Source organism: Odocoileus virginianus, chromosome 27 (genome assembly GCF_023699985.2).
Source record: "Odocoileus virginianus isolate 20LAN1187 ecotype Illinois chromosome 27, Ovbor_1.2, whole genome shotgun sequence".
Lineage (NCBI taxonomy): Eukaryota > Metazoa > Chordata > Mammalia > Artiodactyla > Cervidae > Odocoileus > Odocoileus virginianus.
In genome coordinates, this window is record NC_069700.1 from 44,713,392 (window position 1) to 44,735,847 (window position 22,456).

General features: G+C 34.8%; 1 protein-coding gene across 1 annotated transcript; it reads left to right on the forward strand.

Annotated features, from left to right (window-relative positions):
• Nucleotides 1-13,401: 13,401 nt before the first annotated feature.
• Nucleotides 13,402-14,364, forward strand: LOC110124375 (olfactory receptor 2W1). The gene has a single exon (XM_020872893.2). The coding sequence runs from the start codon at nucleotides 13,402-13,404 to the stop codon at nucleotides 14,362-14,364; it is 963 nt and encodes a 320-aa protein (XP_020728552.2).
• The last annotated feature ends 8,092 nt before the right edge of the window (nucleotides 14,365-22,456 follow it).

The following is a 22,456-nucleotide window of genomic DNA, read 5'->3' on the forward strand; positions in this document are numbered from 1 at the left end:
CATTATTTAGAAATTGTAATCTTTATTTAATAATTATAATCTAGATAGATTTGGAAGGATACATTGCCATACTCTAAGTAACAATATTTTCTCCTGTATCATTTCATAATTCTTAAAATGTGAAAAGGGAAGAATCACTGGATAATTTTTACTTTCTCAGTGAGGATAGTAATGACTTGCAAGCATGCATGCTCAGTCACTTCACTCGTGTCCAACTCTTTGCAACCCTATAGACTAAAGCTGCTAGGTTCCTCAGTCCATGGGATTCTCAGGGCAAGAATAGTGGAGTGGGTTGCCATGCCCTCCTCCAGGGCATCCAGGGATCAAAGCTGGGTCTCCCACATTGCAGGTGGATTCTCAACTGCTGAGCTACCAGGGAAGCCACCAGTGAATCACATAAAATACACTTAATATGATATAGAATAGTGTAGATATTCTTGCTGTCCACATAATACCTTTTTACAGTTGACTTCAGAAACAGTTCACTATCTCATAAAAAATTTTCACAGAAAGAATTTAAGTTCTGTGGTAAGTTTGCTCTTAACTTAGTACAGTTTATAGTTATTAGCATTAAGAAATACATTCTTTGCTATCTTCAATTATCTAAGTACACAAAAAAATATAATAGTAATGGACTCAGCAGAAAATTACATGTTATGTTATGATTGTCTGTTTTCTCATTTAACTACTTTTATTTTCTTCTTAAATCTCTTCTGCATTTGGGTTGCAAATTAAACCAAAATTTCAAATACTTAATCTCCCTTTTATTTCTCAATAATAATGTGTATATACTTGGAATTTACATTAAATTACAATAAATCCTTTAGGTACACTGAGTTTCTATAAACTAACCAGAATTTTTATAATTTAGTAAGCCTGACCTCACATTTGTATACTAATATGTCCCTTGAAAATGTAACTGATCAGTGTAATTAACATTAATAATAAGAAAATGTAATTAAATTTGAACAAGGGTTACTTTGCTAACCAAGTCTCACATCAATACTTACAAGAATTTACCACATATGCTCTAGTCATCTAACTTAAGTGCTCTTCTAGCACAGTGTCAATATTTTTGAAGTAATATGAAAGGTTAATTGGAGGAAAAAAATGTATGATACAAACATTAGACTAGGACTCAGAAGACTACATACACCTAATCTCAAAATTACCTTGAGAAAAAAATTAATGTTTCTAAGCCTTAGTTTTCTTAAATCTTAAATGGATATTATAATGAGCTCCCTATTTTCCTGTCACTTCTTTCACTGATTTACTAAATTTAGCTTCACTATCTTCATCTCAGCATAAAACAAACAATAGTGGATATCCCTGGTGTGTAGGGGGTGGGGAGTTTTCCAAAATAGGACAGTGCTGGATATCAGGCTCTCACTTGAAGACAGAAAACTTCTTAAGATAAACAAATGATGAATCTGAAAGAATTGATTTTGTGCTTCCTGATCCCTGTATTATAAATTAAAGTGGAGAATTATGCATATAAGCAAAAATGACACCATCTTATCTGTTTGAGAAAACAATATTACATAATATAATTAGAGGATATCCACACCCAAATTACTTAAGTTTAAGTGTTAAACTGCTTAACACAGATGGTAAGTACAAAGGCTCTCAGGAAAGTAATGGATAAGTCTGATTAGGAGGAAATGGAAATATATTTATGAAGTAGATGGCACTAGAGTTAAACTCTAAAAATTCTGTAATATCTGAATATAGCAGAAAACATTCAAGTGAAAATGGTGTGATAAAGTATGGAGGCTAAAAACCAGAATGAATGGTTTTTAGAATGAAGGGTACAAGTAAATAGCCTTTAAGTAGATCAAAAGTGAATTGGTAAACAGAAACCAGATTAAACAATCAATAAGAAAATATGTATGAAATGCTTACTGTGTGAAAGGCACTATAAGAAAATACCTCATGTGTTTGAATATTATATGGTTAACATTTAGGAACCACTGTTTTTGCCTCAGCAAATAAATATAATAGATAAAGAAAATGGGGGAGGGGGTATGTGTATACACAATGGAATATTATTTAGCCATTAAAAAAGAAGATTCTGCCACTTGCAAAAAAAAAAAAAAGATGGAACTTGAAGGCATTATGCTAGGAGAAATAAATCAGGCAGAGAAAGATACTGTATGACTTCACTTCCATGTAGAATCTAAAAAAACTGAACATATAGATACAGAAAACAGATTAGTGGTTGCCAAAGGCTGGGCACAGGGGGAAAAGGATGACAGGAGACTGGCAAAACAGGTAAACGTGGTCAGAAAGTGCAAACATCCTGTTATAAGTTCTGGAGTATAATGGACAGCATAGTGACTATAGTTAACAATGCTATACAGTGTACTGTATATTTGAGAGTTGCCCAGAGGGTAAATCTTAAATATTCCCATCACAAGGAAAAAAATTTGTAGCTGTATCTGGTGATAAAAAGTTAACTAACTTATTACGGTAATAGATAATATGGTAATAGGATTACCATAATAAGTTAGCTAACTTTTAGGTTGCAAAACTAATACAGTGTTATATGTCAATTATATCTCAACAAAAAAATAATAACTTAAAGAATAATATCATTTTTAAGAGGATATATTAATATTTCTAAAAAATACTCCTCCATTAACATCATTCATTAATCAAGTACCTCTACCTGAAATTAGTCCAGAAAAGAAAATCATTAAATCAATGACCTTTCAACACCATTGAATCCAAACACCCATGTGAAACTTAGTTTATGTAATCTGTTATTATATAAATACACAAAATGATGGACTGCCATAAATTTTCAAGCATGCCTAGAGTTTTGATTTTGAAAAGAACGATGGTAACGATAACCTTATATGCAAAACAGAAAAAGAGACTCAGATGTATAGAACAGACTTGTGGACTCTGTGGGAGAAGGCGAGGGTGGGATGTTTCAAGAGAACAGCATCGAAACATGTATATTATCTAGGGTGAAACAGATCACCAGCCCAGGTTGGATGCATGAGACAAGTGCTCAGGCCTGGTGCACTGGGAAGACCCAGAGGGATCGGGTGGAGAGGGAGGTGGGAGGGGGGACCGGGATGGGGAATACATGTAAATCCATGGCTGATTCATGTCAATGTATGACAAAAACCACTGAAATGTTGTAAGGTGATTAGCCTCCAACTAATGAAAATAAATGGAAAAAAAAAATGAAAAGAAAGACAAATATGTCTGCATAGTAGATATATTAACTAGAAATACACATCACATTGATCAAGCATCAGAATATTTAGACCTAAAAAAAAGAATATTTAAACATATTATTTCAATTAAATTACTTTAAGTATGAACATTATACCTATCAGACATTATGATGGATTGGAAATATAAATTTTAAGAAAAATTCCTTCTGTACTCTTCCTAGTTAACAAAAGACTTAAGTACATTAAAAAAAAAAAAAAAAAAACTGCACTAACATGCACAAAATTTCCCTTTTCTCTACATCCTCACCAACACTTGTATTTCTTGCCTTCCAAATGCTAGCCATTCTAACAAGGTGTAAGGTGATATGTCATTATGGTTTTGTTTGCATTTCAGGTTTGTCTCAAGTATATGTCATAGGTTAGATGAAGCTTAATAAATTAATAAAATTAATCTCCTTAATAAATGATAATGATTATAAAATGTAAAAACTCAAAATGGCAATAATATACCAGATATGCAATAGAGAGAAACTGTAGATGTGAGCAGAATTCTTTCTTACAGCATGGCTTGTAAGATTTTCTCAGTTCCCTGGATGTTAAAGAGAAAAACTACAGACTCAAAATGGCAGTCCTTGTGCTAAAGCCCATGATACCAAACCTAGATTTAATACCTAACCTAACTGCAGTTACAACCTTCACCACAAATGTAATCTTAATCAACCAATATGGAACTTTGTTGTCAGCAAGAATGAAGTAATCTGTCACACAGCCCTTCTTCATTCTCCCACAGGAAGAAGAGGTAATCTGCATGATAAAACCCTTGCCATTTTCTTCCTCCCAAAAACATTTTCTGGCCTAAAAATAATCCTTACTTTTCTTTCCTAATAGCTGCCTTACCGCATCCTTCTTCCTATAAAAACCTTCCTGATACTTCATTGGTGGTCCCATGATTGAGAATTCACCTCACAGTGCAGGGGACCTGGGCCCAGTCCCTGGTCAGGAAGCTAAGATCCCCCATGTCACAGCAACTAAGCCTGCTGGCTGCAACTACAAAGCCCACAAGCCCCAACTAGAGTCTGTACTGCAAAGAAAGATCACGCATGACACAAAAAAGATCCTACATGCTGCAACTAACATGCAATGCAGCCAATAAATAAATACTTGAAAAGAAAAAAAACTTCCTTTTTGTTCAACCCCTTGTAATGCCTTTCTCATTAGATGAGATGATGCTCAGTTCACAATTCACCTAATAAAATCAATTAGAACTTAAAATTAGTCAGTTAAATTTTGTTTTTTAACACCTAAGTAGATTCCTAAGGAATCATCTCATGAATTGTCATTAAAACAATTGGAAATAGAGGACATATAGATGTGTTATCAAATATTAATATATTGAGCTATCAAGTTCTGGGACAAAATAAAGGAGCTCCTATCCTAATCTCTTCAGACACATATTAACAAATCTCTGGAAGAGTGGACCAGACTAATGGCAAAGTAGACCATCTTAACAGAATGTTTGGATATGACACCAAAAGCACAAGTAACAAAACCAAAACTCAACAAGTGGAACTACATCAAACTAAAAAGCAAAAGAGAAAATTTACAAAATAAAAAGGCAACCTACAGAATGGGAGAAATTTTGCAAATTATATATCTGAGAAGTGGCTAGTATCCAAAGTATACGTGGTAATGCAAATTGATACAGCCACTATGGAGAACAGTATGGAGATTCCTTAAAAATAAACTAGGAATAAGTCTACCATATGATCCAACAATCCCACTATTGGGTATATACCCTGAGGAACCATAACTGAAAAAGACACATGCACTCCAGTGTTGATTGCAGCACTATTTACAATAGCTATAATAGCTAGAACATGGAAGCAACCTAGATGTCTATCGACAGATGAACAGATATTATTCAGCCATAAAAAGGAATGCACTTGACTCAGTTCTAATAAGGTGGATGAACCTAGAGCCTATTATACAGAGTGAAGTAAGTCAGAAAGAGAAAGACAAATATCATGTATTAATGCATATATATGGAATCTAGAAAGATGGTACTGATGAACCTATTTGCAGGGCAGCAATGGAGACACAGACATAGAGAAAAGACTTGTGGGCACAGGGGAGGAAGGAGAGGGTGAGACAAATTGAGAGCGTAGCATTGAAACATATATATTAACATATGTAAAATTAGATAACCAGTGGAAATTTACACTATGATGCAGGGAGTTCAAATCTGGTGCTCTGTGATAATCTAGAGGGGTGGGAGGGGTGGGAGGTGGGAGTAAGGGTTCAAGAGGGAGGGGGCACACATATACCTATGGCTGATTCATGTTGATATATGGCAGAAACCAACACAATGTTGTAAAGCAATCATCCTTCAATTAAAAATAATTAATTTGTTAAAAAAAAAAACTCACACAACTCAATAGCAAAAATAAAAATTCAATTTCAAAATGGACAAAAGAACTGAATAGAAAATCTTTCAAAGAAGACACACAAATGGCAAACATGTAAATGAGGAAGTGCTCGATGTCAGTAATCATCAAGGAAATGCAAATGAAAGCCATAATGACATAGCACCTTGCACCTATTAGAATGACCAGTATCTGGATGGCAAGAAATACAAGTGTTGTGCACCACAACCAGAGAGTCTATGCACTGGAAAGAAAGACCAGATGCAGCCAAATAAATAAAGTTCAGAAAAACAAAAGACTGTGTCTCAATTAGCCCTACCCATTACAATTTAAGTATTTTCACACTCATCCAATGTGTAGAAGTTACTCAAGATGTCTCTGGATTTCTTTCAGAGGGAATTGCTCTATGTGTTACTGTACAATGGATGTGTCCATAGGAAGAGTGGAGTTCAGGAACTTGCTTTGTTTTAATTTTGGTTGACTCCTATCTCAAGGAGTCCACATTATGTTCTAAGTACATAGCAGTCTTGAAAGATTTCAGACAAGTAAATGAAAATATTTTATTTAGATTATTTAAAGAACAATTTTGGCTGTCTAGAGAATGGATTTAGCAGGGATAAAGATAAGAGGCAATTGAGTAACCCAGGAGGGAAAAAAAGACAGATGCTCAGTGTAAGTAATACTAGAAATGGGGAGAACAGGCAAAGTTTGAAATAGTTCAGACTTTCAAGGTGAGGGCAGGGAAGTAATTAAGGATGAAAGGTTTCTGGCCATTGACAGGTAGATGTTTATACCATTTACTATGATTAGGAAGACTGAGGTACTATCAGATCTGGTGCAGTGGGATCAAGAGTTCTATTATAGCCATGTATGCCATGCACGTGCTCAGCATGGCACGCAAGTGCCATGACACGCAAGTGTCCGACTCTTTGCGACCCTATGAACCGCAGCTGGCTAGCAGCCAACCAGGCTCCTCTGTCCACAAGATTTGCCTGGCAAGAATATTGGAGTTGGTTGCCATGTCCTCCTCCAAGGAAGCCCATTTTAGCCATGTTAGGTTCATAGTCTTATTAGACATTCAAATTTGAACAACATTAGGTGGTGGGCATTATAAGTTTCATGCTCAATAGAGAAGACTGGACATATAAATTTGAAAGTCATCAATATGTAGATGGCATTAAAGCCCTGAAACTATATTATCCGGAGAAGCAGTAGAAACAGAGAATAATATAGCCTCTGGTGAGGGCATAAGAGTCTCAGACTTTGTATTTCTAAAATACCCCAGTTATTCTGAAATGAGGCCAAAGGGGGAAGCTAATAATCTCATTCTAAATGGATCCTATTAGTAAAGGGCTAAAGAAAGCAAGGAAAAAATGGGGAAATAGAAAGTGATCAGAAAAACATCTCAATTTAGTCAAGGGGTTCAAAAAGACAGTATATTGTCCATCTAACACAAAAACACCTGCTTCACAATATGAATCTACCCATTCCTGGAAAATCAATGAGAAAATTTTCAAACACTAAAGACTCCAGATGATTTCTCCGTAATTTCTCCAGAGTAGCAAACCCATAGGATATAATCACAGAATAAGGAACAAGGCAACCTGGTGCTCTGTGACAATCCAGGAGGGTAGGAAGGGGTCCAGCATGTGAGGGAGGTTCAAGAGGGAGGGGACATATGTATACTTATGGTTGATTCATGCTGGTGTATGGCAGAAGCCAATACAACATTGAAGCGATTATCCTCCAAGTAAAAATAAATTTAAAAAAAAGAAAAAAGAGCAGGAGACTAGGAAAGTTACTGTGCAAGAATGGAATTAGGTATATATGACATATATATGACAATTCATATACATTTTTGTTTTCGAACAAAAAAAATGAGTATTTTTGATGTTTGGACTCCAATTATAAAGTTAAATTACAACTTTAAAGAACTTTTTTTAAAGAAAAAAGAGAACTATAGAAAATAAAAAGGGAGAAATGAAAATACATATTTAAAATTGAGATCTTTAGTCAAAGTGAGTATTTTCAACTATCCATATGTTTAGAATTTTGATAGACAAAAAAATCCCAATTAATTGATTTTGTTTCTTATTATCCTTATTTAAAACAATATATAATAATATGTATACAAAATACATATGCAGTATGTCTTTAATTCTAAAGGAAGTGGTTGAAACAGGGAATATGCTTACCAGACATTTTATCAAGTATCTGTATTAGCTCTCCCAAAATTGATTAAAATGAACATTGTTATAACATACAGACTCCCTAAGTTGATTGAAATAGTAATAGCTTATTTATTTGAATGTTTACTGTGTGTCAACCAATACTGTAACATTTTACAAATGGTTAATTCATTTAACCATGGTTCCAAATAGGAAAAAGAGTATGTCAAAGCTGTATATTGTCACCCTGCTTATTTAACTTATATGCAGAGTACATCATGAGAAACGCTAGGCTGGATGAAGCACAAGCTGGAATCAAGATTGCCAGAAGAAATATCAATAACCTCAGATATGCAGATGACCCCACTCTTATGGCAAAAAGCAAAGAAGAACTAAAGAGCCTCTTGATGAAAGTGAAAGAGGAGAGTAAAAAAAGTCGGCTTAAAGCTCAACACTCAGAAAACTAAGATCATGGCATCTGGTCCCATCACCTCATGGCAAATAGATGGGGAAACAGTGGAAACAGTGGCTGACTTTATTTTTTAGGCTTCAAAATCACTGCAGATGGTAATTGCAGCCAAGAAATTAAAGACATTTACTCCTTGGAAGGAAAGTTATGACCAACCTAGAAAGTATATTAAAAAGCAGAGACATTACTTTGTCAACAAAGGTCCATCTAGTCAAGGCTATGGTTTTTCCAGTAGTCATGTATAGATGTGAGAGTTGGACCATAAAGAAAGCTGAGTGCCGAAGAATTGATGCTTTTGAACTGTGGTGTTGGAGAAGACTCTTGAGAGTCCCTTGGACTGCAAGGAGATCCAGCCAGTCCATCCTAAAGGAGATCAGTCCTGAGTGTTCATTGGAAGGACTGATGCTGAAGCTGAAACTCCAATACTTTGGCCACCTGATGCAAAGAGCTGACTCATTTGAAAAGACCCTGATGCTGGAAAAGATTGAAGGCAGGAGGAGAAGGGGATGACAGAGGATAAGATGGTTGGATGGCATCACCAACTCAATGGACATGAGTTTCGGTAGACCCCAGGAGTTGGTGATGAACAGGGAGGCCTGGCATGCTGCAGTCCATGGGGTCGCAAAGAGTTGGACATGAATGAGCAACTGAACTGAACTGAATTTATTTAAACTCATACTAACCTTCTAAGTGTGTATTGTTACTATCCTCCTATTATAGATAAGAGCTCTGAGGCACCAAAATATTAAGTAATTTTCCCAGGTTTACACAGCTAATAACTGGAATCCCTGGAATTTGGGTCCAAAACATCTGGCTCCATCTACTTCACAATATACTATGTCTTAAATACAGAATATAGTGATTACTATCATACAGAAATGGATAGTTAAATTGTTTTATTGCTCAGTGATGAGAAGTCATCACAATTAAACAGGTATCATGAGGCACTCAATTTGTGTTCATGTATTTTATTAAAGTAATTATTGATGGTATGTACTTCTAATTAAAAGGAGCTCTTATAACTTATGATCAATCATAAGCCAACTTATAAAAACTTCATTCCATAATCTAGGGCTTAAATAGTGACCTCTGAGACATTGAATTGTCATGAACACTGAGGTATCTGAATTACTTACCATGGCTATCAAGTCAAAGGCATATTAGGACTCTTTAATAAAAATATAAATCTTATGATCTTCAACTTATTGTTTTAGAGCTTTGGAAACAACATTCTCTTCCACAGATAACTGTTTTGACTTTGGATATCAGAGGCAATTATTAGAGACCCTTTATTTAAATGATACCTGCTCAGAACAAAATTATTTCAAAAATCTATAGGTGTACTATTAATGGTAAGATGATTTTACAGAGTTACATGCTATAATTTGGGTATTGAAAATGCATATTACTTAAAAGCAATTTTTATTTAAAATACATTCTCTACCTAGAGAAAAAATTCTAAAAATGCTTTTTCTCATTTCCCTGTACTGATAGCTTTTCTTTATACTAAGTAATTTTTACATCTATTAAATTTCTTCGGGTGACACATCAGGATATTGACTAACTCTCCAACTCTCTCTTTTACAGGATTTATCTATGGCACTCTACTAAAGTCAATCAGACATGGTCTGAACGGTTTAGCAAACTTTTCTGAATGATCTAGGTTTTCTAGGAACACTGGGAAATTTTGTTCAAATTGTTCAGAACAGTAAATTAATAGTTGCTTATTAATGTTTCTCTAGGTCAAAGACCTATTTGCAGGTTGATTTAAAGTCAGAAAAAGCAGTAAGAATTTCTGACAAGTTTCATCCCCTCACCTGAAGTCACATGTTCAAGAGGGAGGAGTCCCATCGAGAATCTATACCTTAGTATATATCAGGAAAAGCAGAATTCACAGTGGCACTGCAGGGAAAACATGAGCAAGCTGCAGCCCTGTAAAGCAAATGTCCACAGGATCTATTGTCCACAGTGTGGGCTCCACATTGGTCAAGAAGCAGAACATCAGTGGAACTCTCTGTGGATCACGGTAATGTTAATCTTTAATATCTCTTGGAAAATAGTGTGCCTGAGTTGGTAAAACAACTTGTGGGAAGTAGAGAGAGAACTTAGACCTACAAAGACTGATTCCTCTGATTTTCTTTCAGGATGTTTAGGATAAATATTATAAATCTCTGTATAGAAATTCTCCTTTTTATCTTTATTATGAAGAAAATATTACTTTATTCTCTACCATAGTAAAGAGGAGGACATGAAGGTATGTCTCAATTTGTGATTTCAGACATTTTCATCCAGAAGAAATAAAAGAGGGAAATGTAGATTAAATTAAAAATAAAGAACTGAAATGTAACATTTTATTCATTAAGACTTTGAAGCTAGGAAAGACAGACAATTTTGTTCCATTTCGAAACCTCATAGATGCATGAAAAATAATTTGAAGATTCCCTATGTTGAGATTTTAATAGGCAGAAGGATTTTTTTTTACCTTCCCGAATTAATCTTTGGAGGCTACAGTGATATTGCAACAAGTTAAGAAATTAACTTGTGGCATTGACTTAATTTTTTAATTTTTAGATTTTCTTTTCTTATAATTTTAACTGAAGCTCTGTTTTATTCAGAATTTAGGCTCAGTTACACACACAGACCTGTCTGTCAAAATAAGTATTAATTAGCTATTCATCCCCGTGCTTAGACATTATATTGCTCTAATGGTGTGTGACAGCTTGCAATACATTTCAGAGTTATTTTTTTCTTTCTATGCAGGTAGGTCAGTGATAGAACCCAGGCTCAAATCATGATTCTTGGAGAGCTATTTCTGAGAAAATTACCAAATGACTCTCTCAAAACAGCTATCTTAACCAGTATACTCAATTACTCTTCTAAATGTGTCCACTTTTGAATTATGGCCACAGTTTTAAGTAATTTCTTCCTAATATTCAAGAAATATATTTGAAATGTATAGCAAACAAAGAAAGCACAACTTTTTCTACTACATCTATACAGAGAGAGAGAGGTAAATATGTGTGTTATTTAACTTATTTTTCAATCATGTGTTTTCTTTCAGTCATTTTTAATGGAAGAGTTCTGGATGTTATTTGTTGAGAAGTGATCTTTTTATACTCAGTGATAGGGAAAAATGTAGGTGGACTATTGATAATCTTCGACTGTTAAAAGTTTTGACAGTTCTGATATTCTCTTGCATGTGTAAAGGAATTCTATCTGTATCACACTACTAAATCATGATGAGTTTACTATTCCTTTGATTAGAAACTAATATTTTCAATTATTTTTCACCAAAATAAATAAATGTTATTTGCAACTATATAGATTAAATAAAAATCTTTTCCATTCATCTGCCACCTTCTATCATCCTATTTAGACAATCATAAAATAGCAGCCTAAGTCTTTGTCGCTTAAAAAAAAAAGTACTTACTAACAAAGTAATTGAATCCGCCTGCCAGTGCAGGAGAGTTGAGTTCAATCCCTGAGTCAAGAGTATCCCCTGGAGTAGAAAATAGCAACCCACTCCAGTATTCTTGCCTGGCAAACTCCATGGACAGAGGAGTCTGGAAGGCTCACTAAGAGTAGGATACGACTGAGCAACTAACACTTTCACTTCACTTTCACTTTCAGTGAAGTGAAATCACTTTAAGTGATTTTTCATCATTATTCATAGTGTGAAAATTTTTATTCAAAAATTATGCATATATAAGGGGATATACATATATATAAACATATACACACTTAGGTGAAATGCATTAGGTATTATAGACCACAGTGTAGATGGGGGGAGTTGTTAAACATTTACCCACATGGTGCATGATTATAATTTCTTCTTAGAATAACTGTAGTAACTAATGATTATTGAGACATCCTACATTCCAAGCATTGTTCTAAGAACTTTACACTCATTCAGTCTTCACCCCAACTCCAAATGATTTTTGTCCCCATTTTTACAGATGAGAAAACTGAGCCCAGAAGTGTGATGTAACTTGTCTGAGATTGCACAGCTAAATAATTTGCAGAAATATAAACAAAATCTCTCTGCCTATGCTGTCATACTCCACACTACACTGGCCTTCTGTAAATCTCTCTGTGCTTGATACAAGATATCAAACAAAAAAAGATTATGAGTTCAGGCAATCCCTCTTTAAACAATGAACATTCAGGAGGTAGTTAAAAGGATGAGCAGAACTTGCAGAATAAATAGGAGTCCAGAAAAGGAGAAGGGTTCCCAGGGCTTTAGACAGGAATGAATCTGACTTGTCAAAGTGAGAGAAGGCTAGTAGTCAATATGTGTAAAGTGATCTGTGAAATGAGAATGAGGACTTGTGCAGGTTCATCTAGGCCATCTTAAAAAATTAGAATATTTCCTAAATGTAATGGAAAATGACTGGCTAGGTTTGGGCACATGGATAATGTGATTTTACTTAATCTTGTAAAAATGTAAAGGCATAAAACTAGATGTAAGGAATAAAGATTATTGCCAGAATCTAGAATATAGATGACAGTGATTTGGACTAGGGCACTGATCATGTAAGTTTTTAGAGTGAGAGGACAATTAAAATGTATTTTTGCATTAAAACTTACAAGTTCTGGTGATGTTAGGTATTGGGGATGAGAGAGATAAACATGCCAAGGATAAATGCCAGATCTCCTGCATAATGAACTGGAAGACCAAAGGTGCTATTCACCAGGATATGCAAAAAAAGGAATATTCTTCCTCGTTCTAACATTAGCCAAATAATTATATCATATAGGTGAATTCACTGACCAAGTAAAAGAGCATGTTCACTGTACATAGTCAATGAAAATTATAAATAATCATAGGAGCAAATCTATTCCAAACTTTCAAATTTACACATGAGAAAATTCAGACCCTTAATAAAACTCCCTAAGTTTAATATAAAAATATATTAAACTCATCACCATAAAAGAACCTACAACAAATATCAGATTACTTGGCTGTAATTTTTACTAGTAACATAAACTTACTACCTTTGTTCAGTTGTATATTTCTTTAAATTATTCAGATAGTCTTTGTTCACAAGTTTCTCCTCTTCCTTTCCCTTCTCCATTTCTTCCTCCTCCCATTCATCCTCATCTTCCTTCACCTTCTCCACCTGCTCTTCTCTTGGATTTGACACTGAAGGACCATGGACCAAAGAAATTATACTTCTCTACGTGGCTTCATTCTGCTTGGATTCTCTGACCATCCCAAACTGGAGATGGTCCTGTCAGGAGTTGTCACTGTCTTCTACTTAATTACCTTGGTCGGTAACACTGCCATCATTCTTGCATCTCTCCTGGATTCCCATCTCCACACACCAATGTACTTTTTCCTCCAGAATTTATCTCTCCTAGATCTATGTTTCACAACCAGCATCATCCCCCAGATGCTGGTTAACTTGTGGGGACATGATAAGACCATCAGCTATGTGGGCTGTGTCATTCAGCTCTATGTTTACATGTGGTTTGGCTCCATTGAATGCCTTCTCCTCGCTGTTATGTCCTACGATCGTTTTACAGCTATTTGTAAGCCCTTGCATTATTTGGTCATCATGAACCCACATTTATGCCTCAAGATGGTTATCATAGTCTGGAGTATTAGTCTGGCCAATTCTGTGGTATTATGTACACTCACCCTGAATTTGCCTAGATGTGGAAACAACCTTCTGGATCATTTCTTGTGTGAGTTGCCAGCTATGGTCAAGATAGCTTGCATAGATACCACAGCAGTTGAAATGTCTGTTTTTGCTTTAGGCATTGTCATTGTCCTTACACCACTCATCCTTATTCTTATATCTTATGGCTACATTGCCAGAGCTGTGCTGAGAATGAAGTCAAAAGCAGGCCAGAGGAAAGCAGTTAATACCTGTGGATCTCATCTCACCGTAGTGTCCATCTTCTATGGAACTATTATCTACATGTACCTGCAACCAGGTAACAATGCCTCCAAGGACCAGGGTAAGTTCCTCACCCTCTTTTACACTATCATCACTCCAAGTCTCAACCCTCTCATTTACACCTTAAGGAATAAGGACATGAAGGATGCACTGAAGAAGCTGATGAGAGTTGACCACAAACCTACAAAATCAAAGAGAAACTGGAAGTCATAGGAAAAAAATTATTGTGGATAAGGCAATAAAATATTTTCTAGTTGCCTTTCATTTTTAGTGAGGCAAGTAATCCCTAGATCACAAAGGTCAACTAATATAATAATTTTTGTATACAAACATTTTTTGGATACAAACAATATTACAACCATCCTACTTAGCTCTTTCATGCCTCTATATGCATGCTCAGTCACATCGACTCTTTGCAACCCCACAGACTGCAGTCTGGCAGGCTCCTGTGTCCATGGAATTCTCCAGGCAGGAACACTGAAGTGGGTTGCCTTTTCCTATTCCAGGGGATCTTCCCAATCCAAGGATTTCAAACCCTGGCAGGCAGATTTTTTTTACCACTGAGCCATTTAAAAAGCCCTTTATGCCTCTAATCTTTGGCATATCTTCAAGAAAAACAAGTCATAGAAATTTTATTTTTGCTTATAATATAACACAGAGGGAATGTAAACATAAACTTGAATGCATTTAATTTATTGGGGTCACAAAGAGTTGGACATGACTGAGACGACAGCTGAACTGAACTGAAGCCCCATTAATTTGACTGTCCGTTTGCTCAACATATTGCTTCTAAAACAAACAATAAAGATTCTTTTATTTCTTAAAAAAAAATAAATAAAAAATAAAAACTGTTCTGGTTATCTAGCTATGTATTTTCAATGCTAATGCTTAGATCTTCAGATATACAGAACTGAATGAATAGCTTCATATATGTTATGAGTTGTATATAAAATAATAATATGCTAATGGTTTTCTGCATTAAATCTCTTATGATACCATTCAAAGATATATACTTCTTTTGTGCAGACAATGCAATCTACAAGGTAGTAATTTGTCATAAGCACCACTTGAAACAATTCACTTTTCTTCAATGAAATTTGATCATCAACAGCATGAATAAAAGATCTCTGTTTTTTAAGTCTGTTACATCTTTATAATGATAAGAGTAAGTGAGAAGACACCAAAAAATTATTTTAAAGATGACAACACAGTCATATTCACTTCTTATTCATTTATAAAACATTTTGTTCATGATTATCCATCTCAATGGAAAGAAGAGTATGGCTAATTTGAGATTAGTTAGGCTTTTGGGGAGATCTGTGGACAGTAGAATTTATGTGATTTTTTTAGAAATATAGATTTGTAAATTTGTATGTAGTAGGGTTTCATACAATGAATAAATATCTTCACTTATCTTGATATAGCTTTTTAGTTTTATATATATTATGAAACTTATTATGAAACTATTGTGATACTTTTGAATTAAACTTTGATATTTTCTATGCAATACCTTTCTCTAACAGACTCCATAATTTAAAATTTTAATCAATCAAAATACATAGTACTTCCTCCTCTATCACTTCATAATTCTTGAACTGTAGAAAGAAAGGAGTCACTAGATAATTTTACTTTCCCAGGCAGAACAACGTGATGACTCACATAAAATATATTTAATATGATATAGGATATTGTCAGTGTTCTTATTGTCCATCTACTACATGTTTTAGAGTTACCTTCAAAAACAGTTCACTAGCCTATAAAAACGTTCACCAGTACACAAATGTAAACTATGTGATCCTGATTTATATAGTCTGGCCACCCTACCCATTACATTTAACAAGAGGAAAAAAAGTAAACCAAAATAGCAGGCAGAAACATAAGGGAAAAATAAACAATAGAGATACAGAGCAAGCAGAAAATAAAAAATAAAACAGCAGTACTGAATCCTCATTTATCAATAATCACCCCTAAATATAAATGGATTGAATTCACCAATCAAAAGACACAGAGCATCTGGAGGGATTACAAAATAGGCCCTAACTATATGATGCCTCCAGGAGATTCACCTCAGCCCTAAAGACAAATATAGACTCAAAGTGAAGGGATGAAGGATGACACTGTAAGCAAATGGCAGCCAAAAGAAAGCAGTGTAGCCATAAATATGACATCAGATAAAATAGACTTCAAGCAAAAAAAAAAAAAGAGAGAGAGAGAGACAGAGATCAACATTATAGAATTATAAAGGGGACGATTTACAAGAAGACATGATAGTTACTTATATATATGAACCTAACATGGCAACACCAAAATACAAAAAGCAATTATTAACAAACTTAAAGGGAGAAATTGATAGGACTACAATAATAGTAGGGAACATTAACATCCCACTTAAGCCATGGGTAGATCATCCAGATGAAAGAAAATAGGGAAAGGGCAGCCTTAAATGAAATGTTAGACCTGTTGATTCAATAGATTTATACAGAGCATTTAATCCAAATTCAGAATAATACACATTCTTTTCAGGTGTACATGGAAAATGCTTAAGAATAGACCATATGCTGTGACACAAGTCTCAATAAATTAAGAAGACTGAAATCACATCAAGCATCTTTTGTGATCATAATGGTATGAAACTGGAAACAACTACAAGAAGAAAGCTGAAAATATCACACAAATATGTGGAGACTGAAAAACATGCCACTGAACAACTACCTGATCAATAAAGAAATCAAAGAAGGAAGCAAAAAATATCTGAAGACACACAAAAATGAAAAATGACATGTCAAAATCACTGGGAAACAGCAAAAGTAGTTTTGAGAGAGAAGTTTATGGCAATATAGGCCTACCTCAAGAAATAATAAAAATCTCAAATAAAAAAGATAATCTCTTCAATAAATGGTGCTGGGCACTCAGCCATAAAAAAGAATGAAATGATGCCATTTGCAACAACATGGATAAGCCTAGAGATTACCATAATAAGCAAAGTCAGACAGAAAAAGACGAACTCCATAAAATAGTACTTATATGTGGAAGCTAAAACAAGATACAGATGAACTTATTTACAAAACAGAAACAGACTCACAGACAAAGAAAACAAACTTTGGCTACCAAAGGGGAAAGGGACTGGGAGAGGGATAAACTACAAGTTTGGAATTAGCAGAAAGAAACTAGTATGTATAAAACAGATAAACAACAAGGTCCTCCTGTATAGCACAGAGAACTATTTTCAATATTCTGTAATAAAACATAATGGAAAAGAATATGTGTGTGTGTGTGTGTGTGTGTATGTATATTCTGAATTGCTTTGCTGTATACCAGAAACTAACACAACATTGTAAATCAACTATACTTCAATAAATAAATGAATAAATATTTTTTTAATTTAAAAAATAAATGTTGTTGGGAAAATTGCACATCAACATGCAAAGAAAGAAACTAGACCACTATCTTACACCATATAAAAAAATCAACTCAAAATGACTTAAAGAGTCAATGTAACACCAGAAATCATAAAACTACTAGAAGAAAGCATAGGCAGTATGTTCTGTAACATTGGTCTTAGCAATATTTTTCTGGATATGTGACCTCAGGCAAGGAAAACAAAAGTGAAAGCAAAGATGGGACTACATCAAACCAAAAAGATTCTTCACAGCAAAGGAAATCAACTAAAGTAAAAGACAACCTGGCAAATGGAAGAAGATTTTTGCAAATCATATACATATTTGCAAAATATATAAAGAACACATACAACTCAACAACAATAAAAAAAACCTGATTAAAAAATTGTCAGAGTACCAGTGCAAGTTTGATCCATGAAGCAGGGCACTCAAAGCTGGTGCTCTGGGACAAGACAGAGGGATGGGGAGGGAGATGGGAGGGGGATTCAGGATGGAGGGACACATGTACACTCATGGCTGATCCATGTCGATGTTTGGAAAAAACCACCTCAATATTGTAAAGTAATTAGCCTCCAATTAAAATAAATAAAAAATTTTTTCAAAAGTCAGAGTATCTGAATAGACATTTTTCCAAAGAAGACAAATGGCCAATAGGTACAAGAAAAGATGTTTAACATCACTAGTTATCAGAGAAATGCAAATAAAAATCACAATGAGATATCATCTCCTAGCCATTAGTGTGCATATTATCAAAAAGTCCATAAGTAACAAGTATTGGAGAGGATGTGGAGAAAAGGAAACCCCCAAATATTGTTGGTGAGAGTATAAATTGGTGCAGCCACTATGGAAAATAGTATGGAGATTCCTTTTAAAATTAAGAATAGAAATACCATATGATTCAGCTATTCAACTTCTGAATATTTATCTGAGAATATTAAAATAGTAATTTGAGAAGATATATGCACCCCTCTGTTCATCACAGCATTATTTACAATAGTCAAGATACACAAACAAGGGATGAATGGATAAAGAAAATGTATAAATATATGACTGAATACTACTTAGCCATAAAAAAGATGAAATCTTGCCACTTTCAACAATATGAATGGAACTTAAAGGTGTAATGCTAAGTAAAATAAGTCAAATGTTGAAAAACCTATACTGTAAGATTTCACACATATGTGGAAGAAAAAAATGAATAAATAAATAAAAATAAATGAAGAAACCAAACCAAACAAAAATAGACACATAGATACAGAGAATAGAGTGGTGGTTACCAGAAGGGAAAGGTAAAATGGGTTAAAGGGTATCAGCTGTATGATGAATAGAAACTACACTTTTGTAGTGTATATAAAAGTCAAATGTAATATTGTACACATGAAACTTAATGTTATAAACCAATGTTACCTCAAAAAATAAAATTTTTTAAATAAAACAAAAATATTAATTAATCAGTTCACTTAATATGATAATATTGTGGGTTTCTCTTAACATACCACAAGACAGCCATATGATGATAATTTTTAAAACTAGATGATGGATCCATGGGGTCATAGTATTTTTCACTCCATTTTTGTACATATTAGAAAGTATCTATAATAAAAGGTTTTTAAAAGTCTTAAAAATCTTTTTTGAATATATTAACAAGCTCTTCAACAGTTGGAAATTTCTTCTTGAAGCCATATTTCCATTGCTCTTCTTATTCAGAATTTTACAGTAATGTATTATATTTGTTCCTTTGCAAGTCTTTTGACTATTATTCTTCTCAGCAACAAATACATAAATTAATTAAAATTATTTTTTAAATTTCCTGTGATCATAAATCTTTCAGTATTCAAATTTTTCTTCTGTATTAACTTTTCAGCATTCATTTAGATGATTTTTTTTTAATGAAGGACAAGATGAGATAAACAGACTATGCCAAGCTTTCGCAGAACACATGCTAGGAAATTTCTGAATGCCTCACCTTGACCTCCATCATAATGATGTTTAATTACTTTTGTGGGTCACCAATCCCCAGGGCCTTAAAAATACCTAGAAATCAAGTTACCAACTTTCTTAGATATCATACCCATGAACTATCTTTTACCCATCACACTTCTCTTTTTGTAAGTTTAACAAATACCTAAAATATGCCCAATAAAAACATAATTGCTAAACTCAATTATTCTCAGGGTGGAAAGACAGAACACAATATAATAGCTTTTATTCCATAGTCCCTTTTCCCAAGATCATCTCCATATTTTTCTCTGATTGGATCTAATTAACCACCCAGGCAGTTTATAATGGCTGGTTCAGACCAGGAAATCCATAGTAACTTAATGTTCCAAATAAAAGCAACCCTACTAACTAAACTAATCATTGCAACTTGAGGAGTGGTGGACTAAGAAAGCCAGAGTGGGAAATAGATATTAAGTTTCTTCCCACAGCAGGTAAGTGATTAATTCTTTCAACATCTCTCTTTTTATAAGACTGTAACCTAAACATACATTTTTCAAATTCAGAGATTCACAAACATAAAGGGAAGATGAAATGTCATCTTGACTATGATTGATTTCATTTAAAATCATTCTTGGAATTCCCTGGCAGGCGAGGGGTTAAGAGTCTGCATTTTCATTGCTGTGGGTGTGTTCGATCCCTGGTTGGGGGGACTAGGATCCCACAAGCTACCCAATGTAGCCAAATAAATAAATAAATAATTTTCTTAAATAACTGAGTGAAGTGAAAGTCATTCAGTCGAGTCCAACTCTTTGCGACCCCATGGATTATACAGTCTGTGGAATTCTCCAGGCCAGAATACTGAAGTGGGTAGCCTTTCCCTTCTCCAGGGGATATTCTCAGTCCAGGGATCGACCTGGGGTCTCCTGCATTGCAGGCGGATTCTTTACCAACTGCATTTTCCCTCATTTGTTGAACAAAAACCATATCATAAAGAGGTTAAATTTGAAGATGCTGTGATACTCAATACTTGAATAGTGATGGATTTTATAGAGTAATAGCTACTGCAAGTCAAATACACATATACATGCTTTGTCCAATATCAAGCCCGTTGGAAAAAAAAATGATATTCTTATTTATCTTTGCAGTATATGCAGAGATTTGCCTATCTTTCGGTGAATATTTTCTATATTTTTTAATTAATTTATTTATTTTAATTGGAGGCTAATTACTTTACAATATTGTAGTGGTTTTTGCCATACATTGACATGAATCAGCCATGGATGTTCATGTGTCCCCCATCCTGAACCCCCCTCCCACCTCCCTCCCCATCCCATCCCTCAGGGTCATCCCAGTGCACCAGCCCTGAGCGCCCAGTCTCATGCCTCGAACCTGGACTGGCGATCTATTTCACATATGATAATGTACATGTTTCAAAGCGTTTCTCTCAAATCATCCCACCCTCGCCTTCTCCCACAGAGTCCAAAAGTCTGTTCTTTATCTCTGTGTCTCTTTTGCTGTCTCGCATATAGGGTCGTCGTTACCATCTTTCTAAATTCCATATATATGTGTTAATATACTGTATTGGTGTTTTTCTTTTTTTATTTTTTTTCCATTTATTTTTATTAGTTGGAGTCTAATTACTTTACAATATTGTAGTGGGTTTTGTCATACATCGACATGAATCAGCCATGGATGTTCATGTGTCCCCCATCCTGAACCCCGCCTCCCACCTCCCTCCCCACCCATCCCTCAGGGTCATCCCAGTGCACTGGCCCTGAGTGCCCGGTCTCATGCATCGAACCTGGACTGGCGATCTATTTCACATATGATAATGTACATGTTTCAAAGCGTTTCTCTCAAATCATCCCACCCTCGCCTTCTCCCACAGAGTTCAAAAGTCTGTTCTTTATCTCTGTGTCTCTTTTGCTATCTCGCATATAGGGTTGTCATTACCACCTTTCTAAATTCCATACATATGTGTTAATATACAGTATTGGTATTTTTCTTTTTTACTTACTTCACTCTGTATAATAGGTTCCAGTTTCATCCACCTCATTAGAACTGATTCAAATGCATTCTTTTTAATAGCTGAGTAATATTCCACTGTGTATATTCCACAGCTTTATTATCCATTCATATGCCCATGGACATCTAGGTTGCTTCCTTGTCTTGACTATTATAAACAGTGCTGCGATGAACATTGGGGTATACGTGTCTCTTTCACTTCTGGTTTCCTCAGTGTGCATGCCCAGCAGTGGGATTGCTGGGTCGTATGGCAATTTATTTCCAGTTTTTTAAGGACTCTCCACAGCATTCTCCATAGCGGCTGTATTAGTTTGCATTCCCACCGACAGTGTAAGAGGGTTCCCTTTTCTCTACACCCTCTCCAGCATTTATTGTTTGTAGACTTTTTGATAGTATCCATTCTGACCGGTGTGAGATGGTAGCTCACTGTGGTTTTGATTTGCATTTCTCTGATAATGAGTGATGTTGAGCATCTTTTCATGTGCTTGTTAGTCATCTGTATATAATTATTTTAATACTAGAAAGTATGCAATTACAGTCTTCAACAAATATTAAGTAAGTCCCTACTTTTTGTCACTACTAAAATAGATACTGGAGATATAGCAGAGAACAAAAATCTGACAGATTTTACAGAAATATCATTCAGTTCAGTTCAGTCGCTCAGTCGTGTCCGACTCTTTGCGACCCCATGAATCGCAGCACACCAGGCCTCCCTGTCCATCACAAACTCCCGGAGTTTACTCAAACCCATGTCCATCAAGTTGGTGATGCCATCCAACCATCTCATCCTCTGTAATCCCCTTCTCCTCCCGCCCCCAATCCCTCCCAGCATCAGGGCTTTTTCCAATGAAATATCATTTGATGAATCAATAAACAATTTTCCTAACTTGGAAGAAATTTTTTAATTTCATGCTACAGAGTAGGTTATCAATATGCTAATT

Excerpts from the sequence above, each read along its gene's own strand:
- LOC110124375 (XM_020872893.2), top strand. The coding sequence starts at position 13,402 with ATGGACCAAAGAAATTATACTTCTCTACGTGGCTTCATTCTGCTTGGA.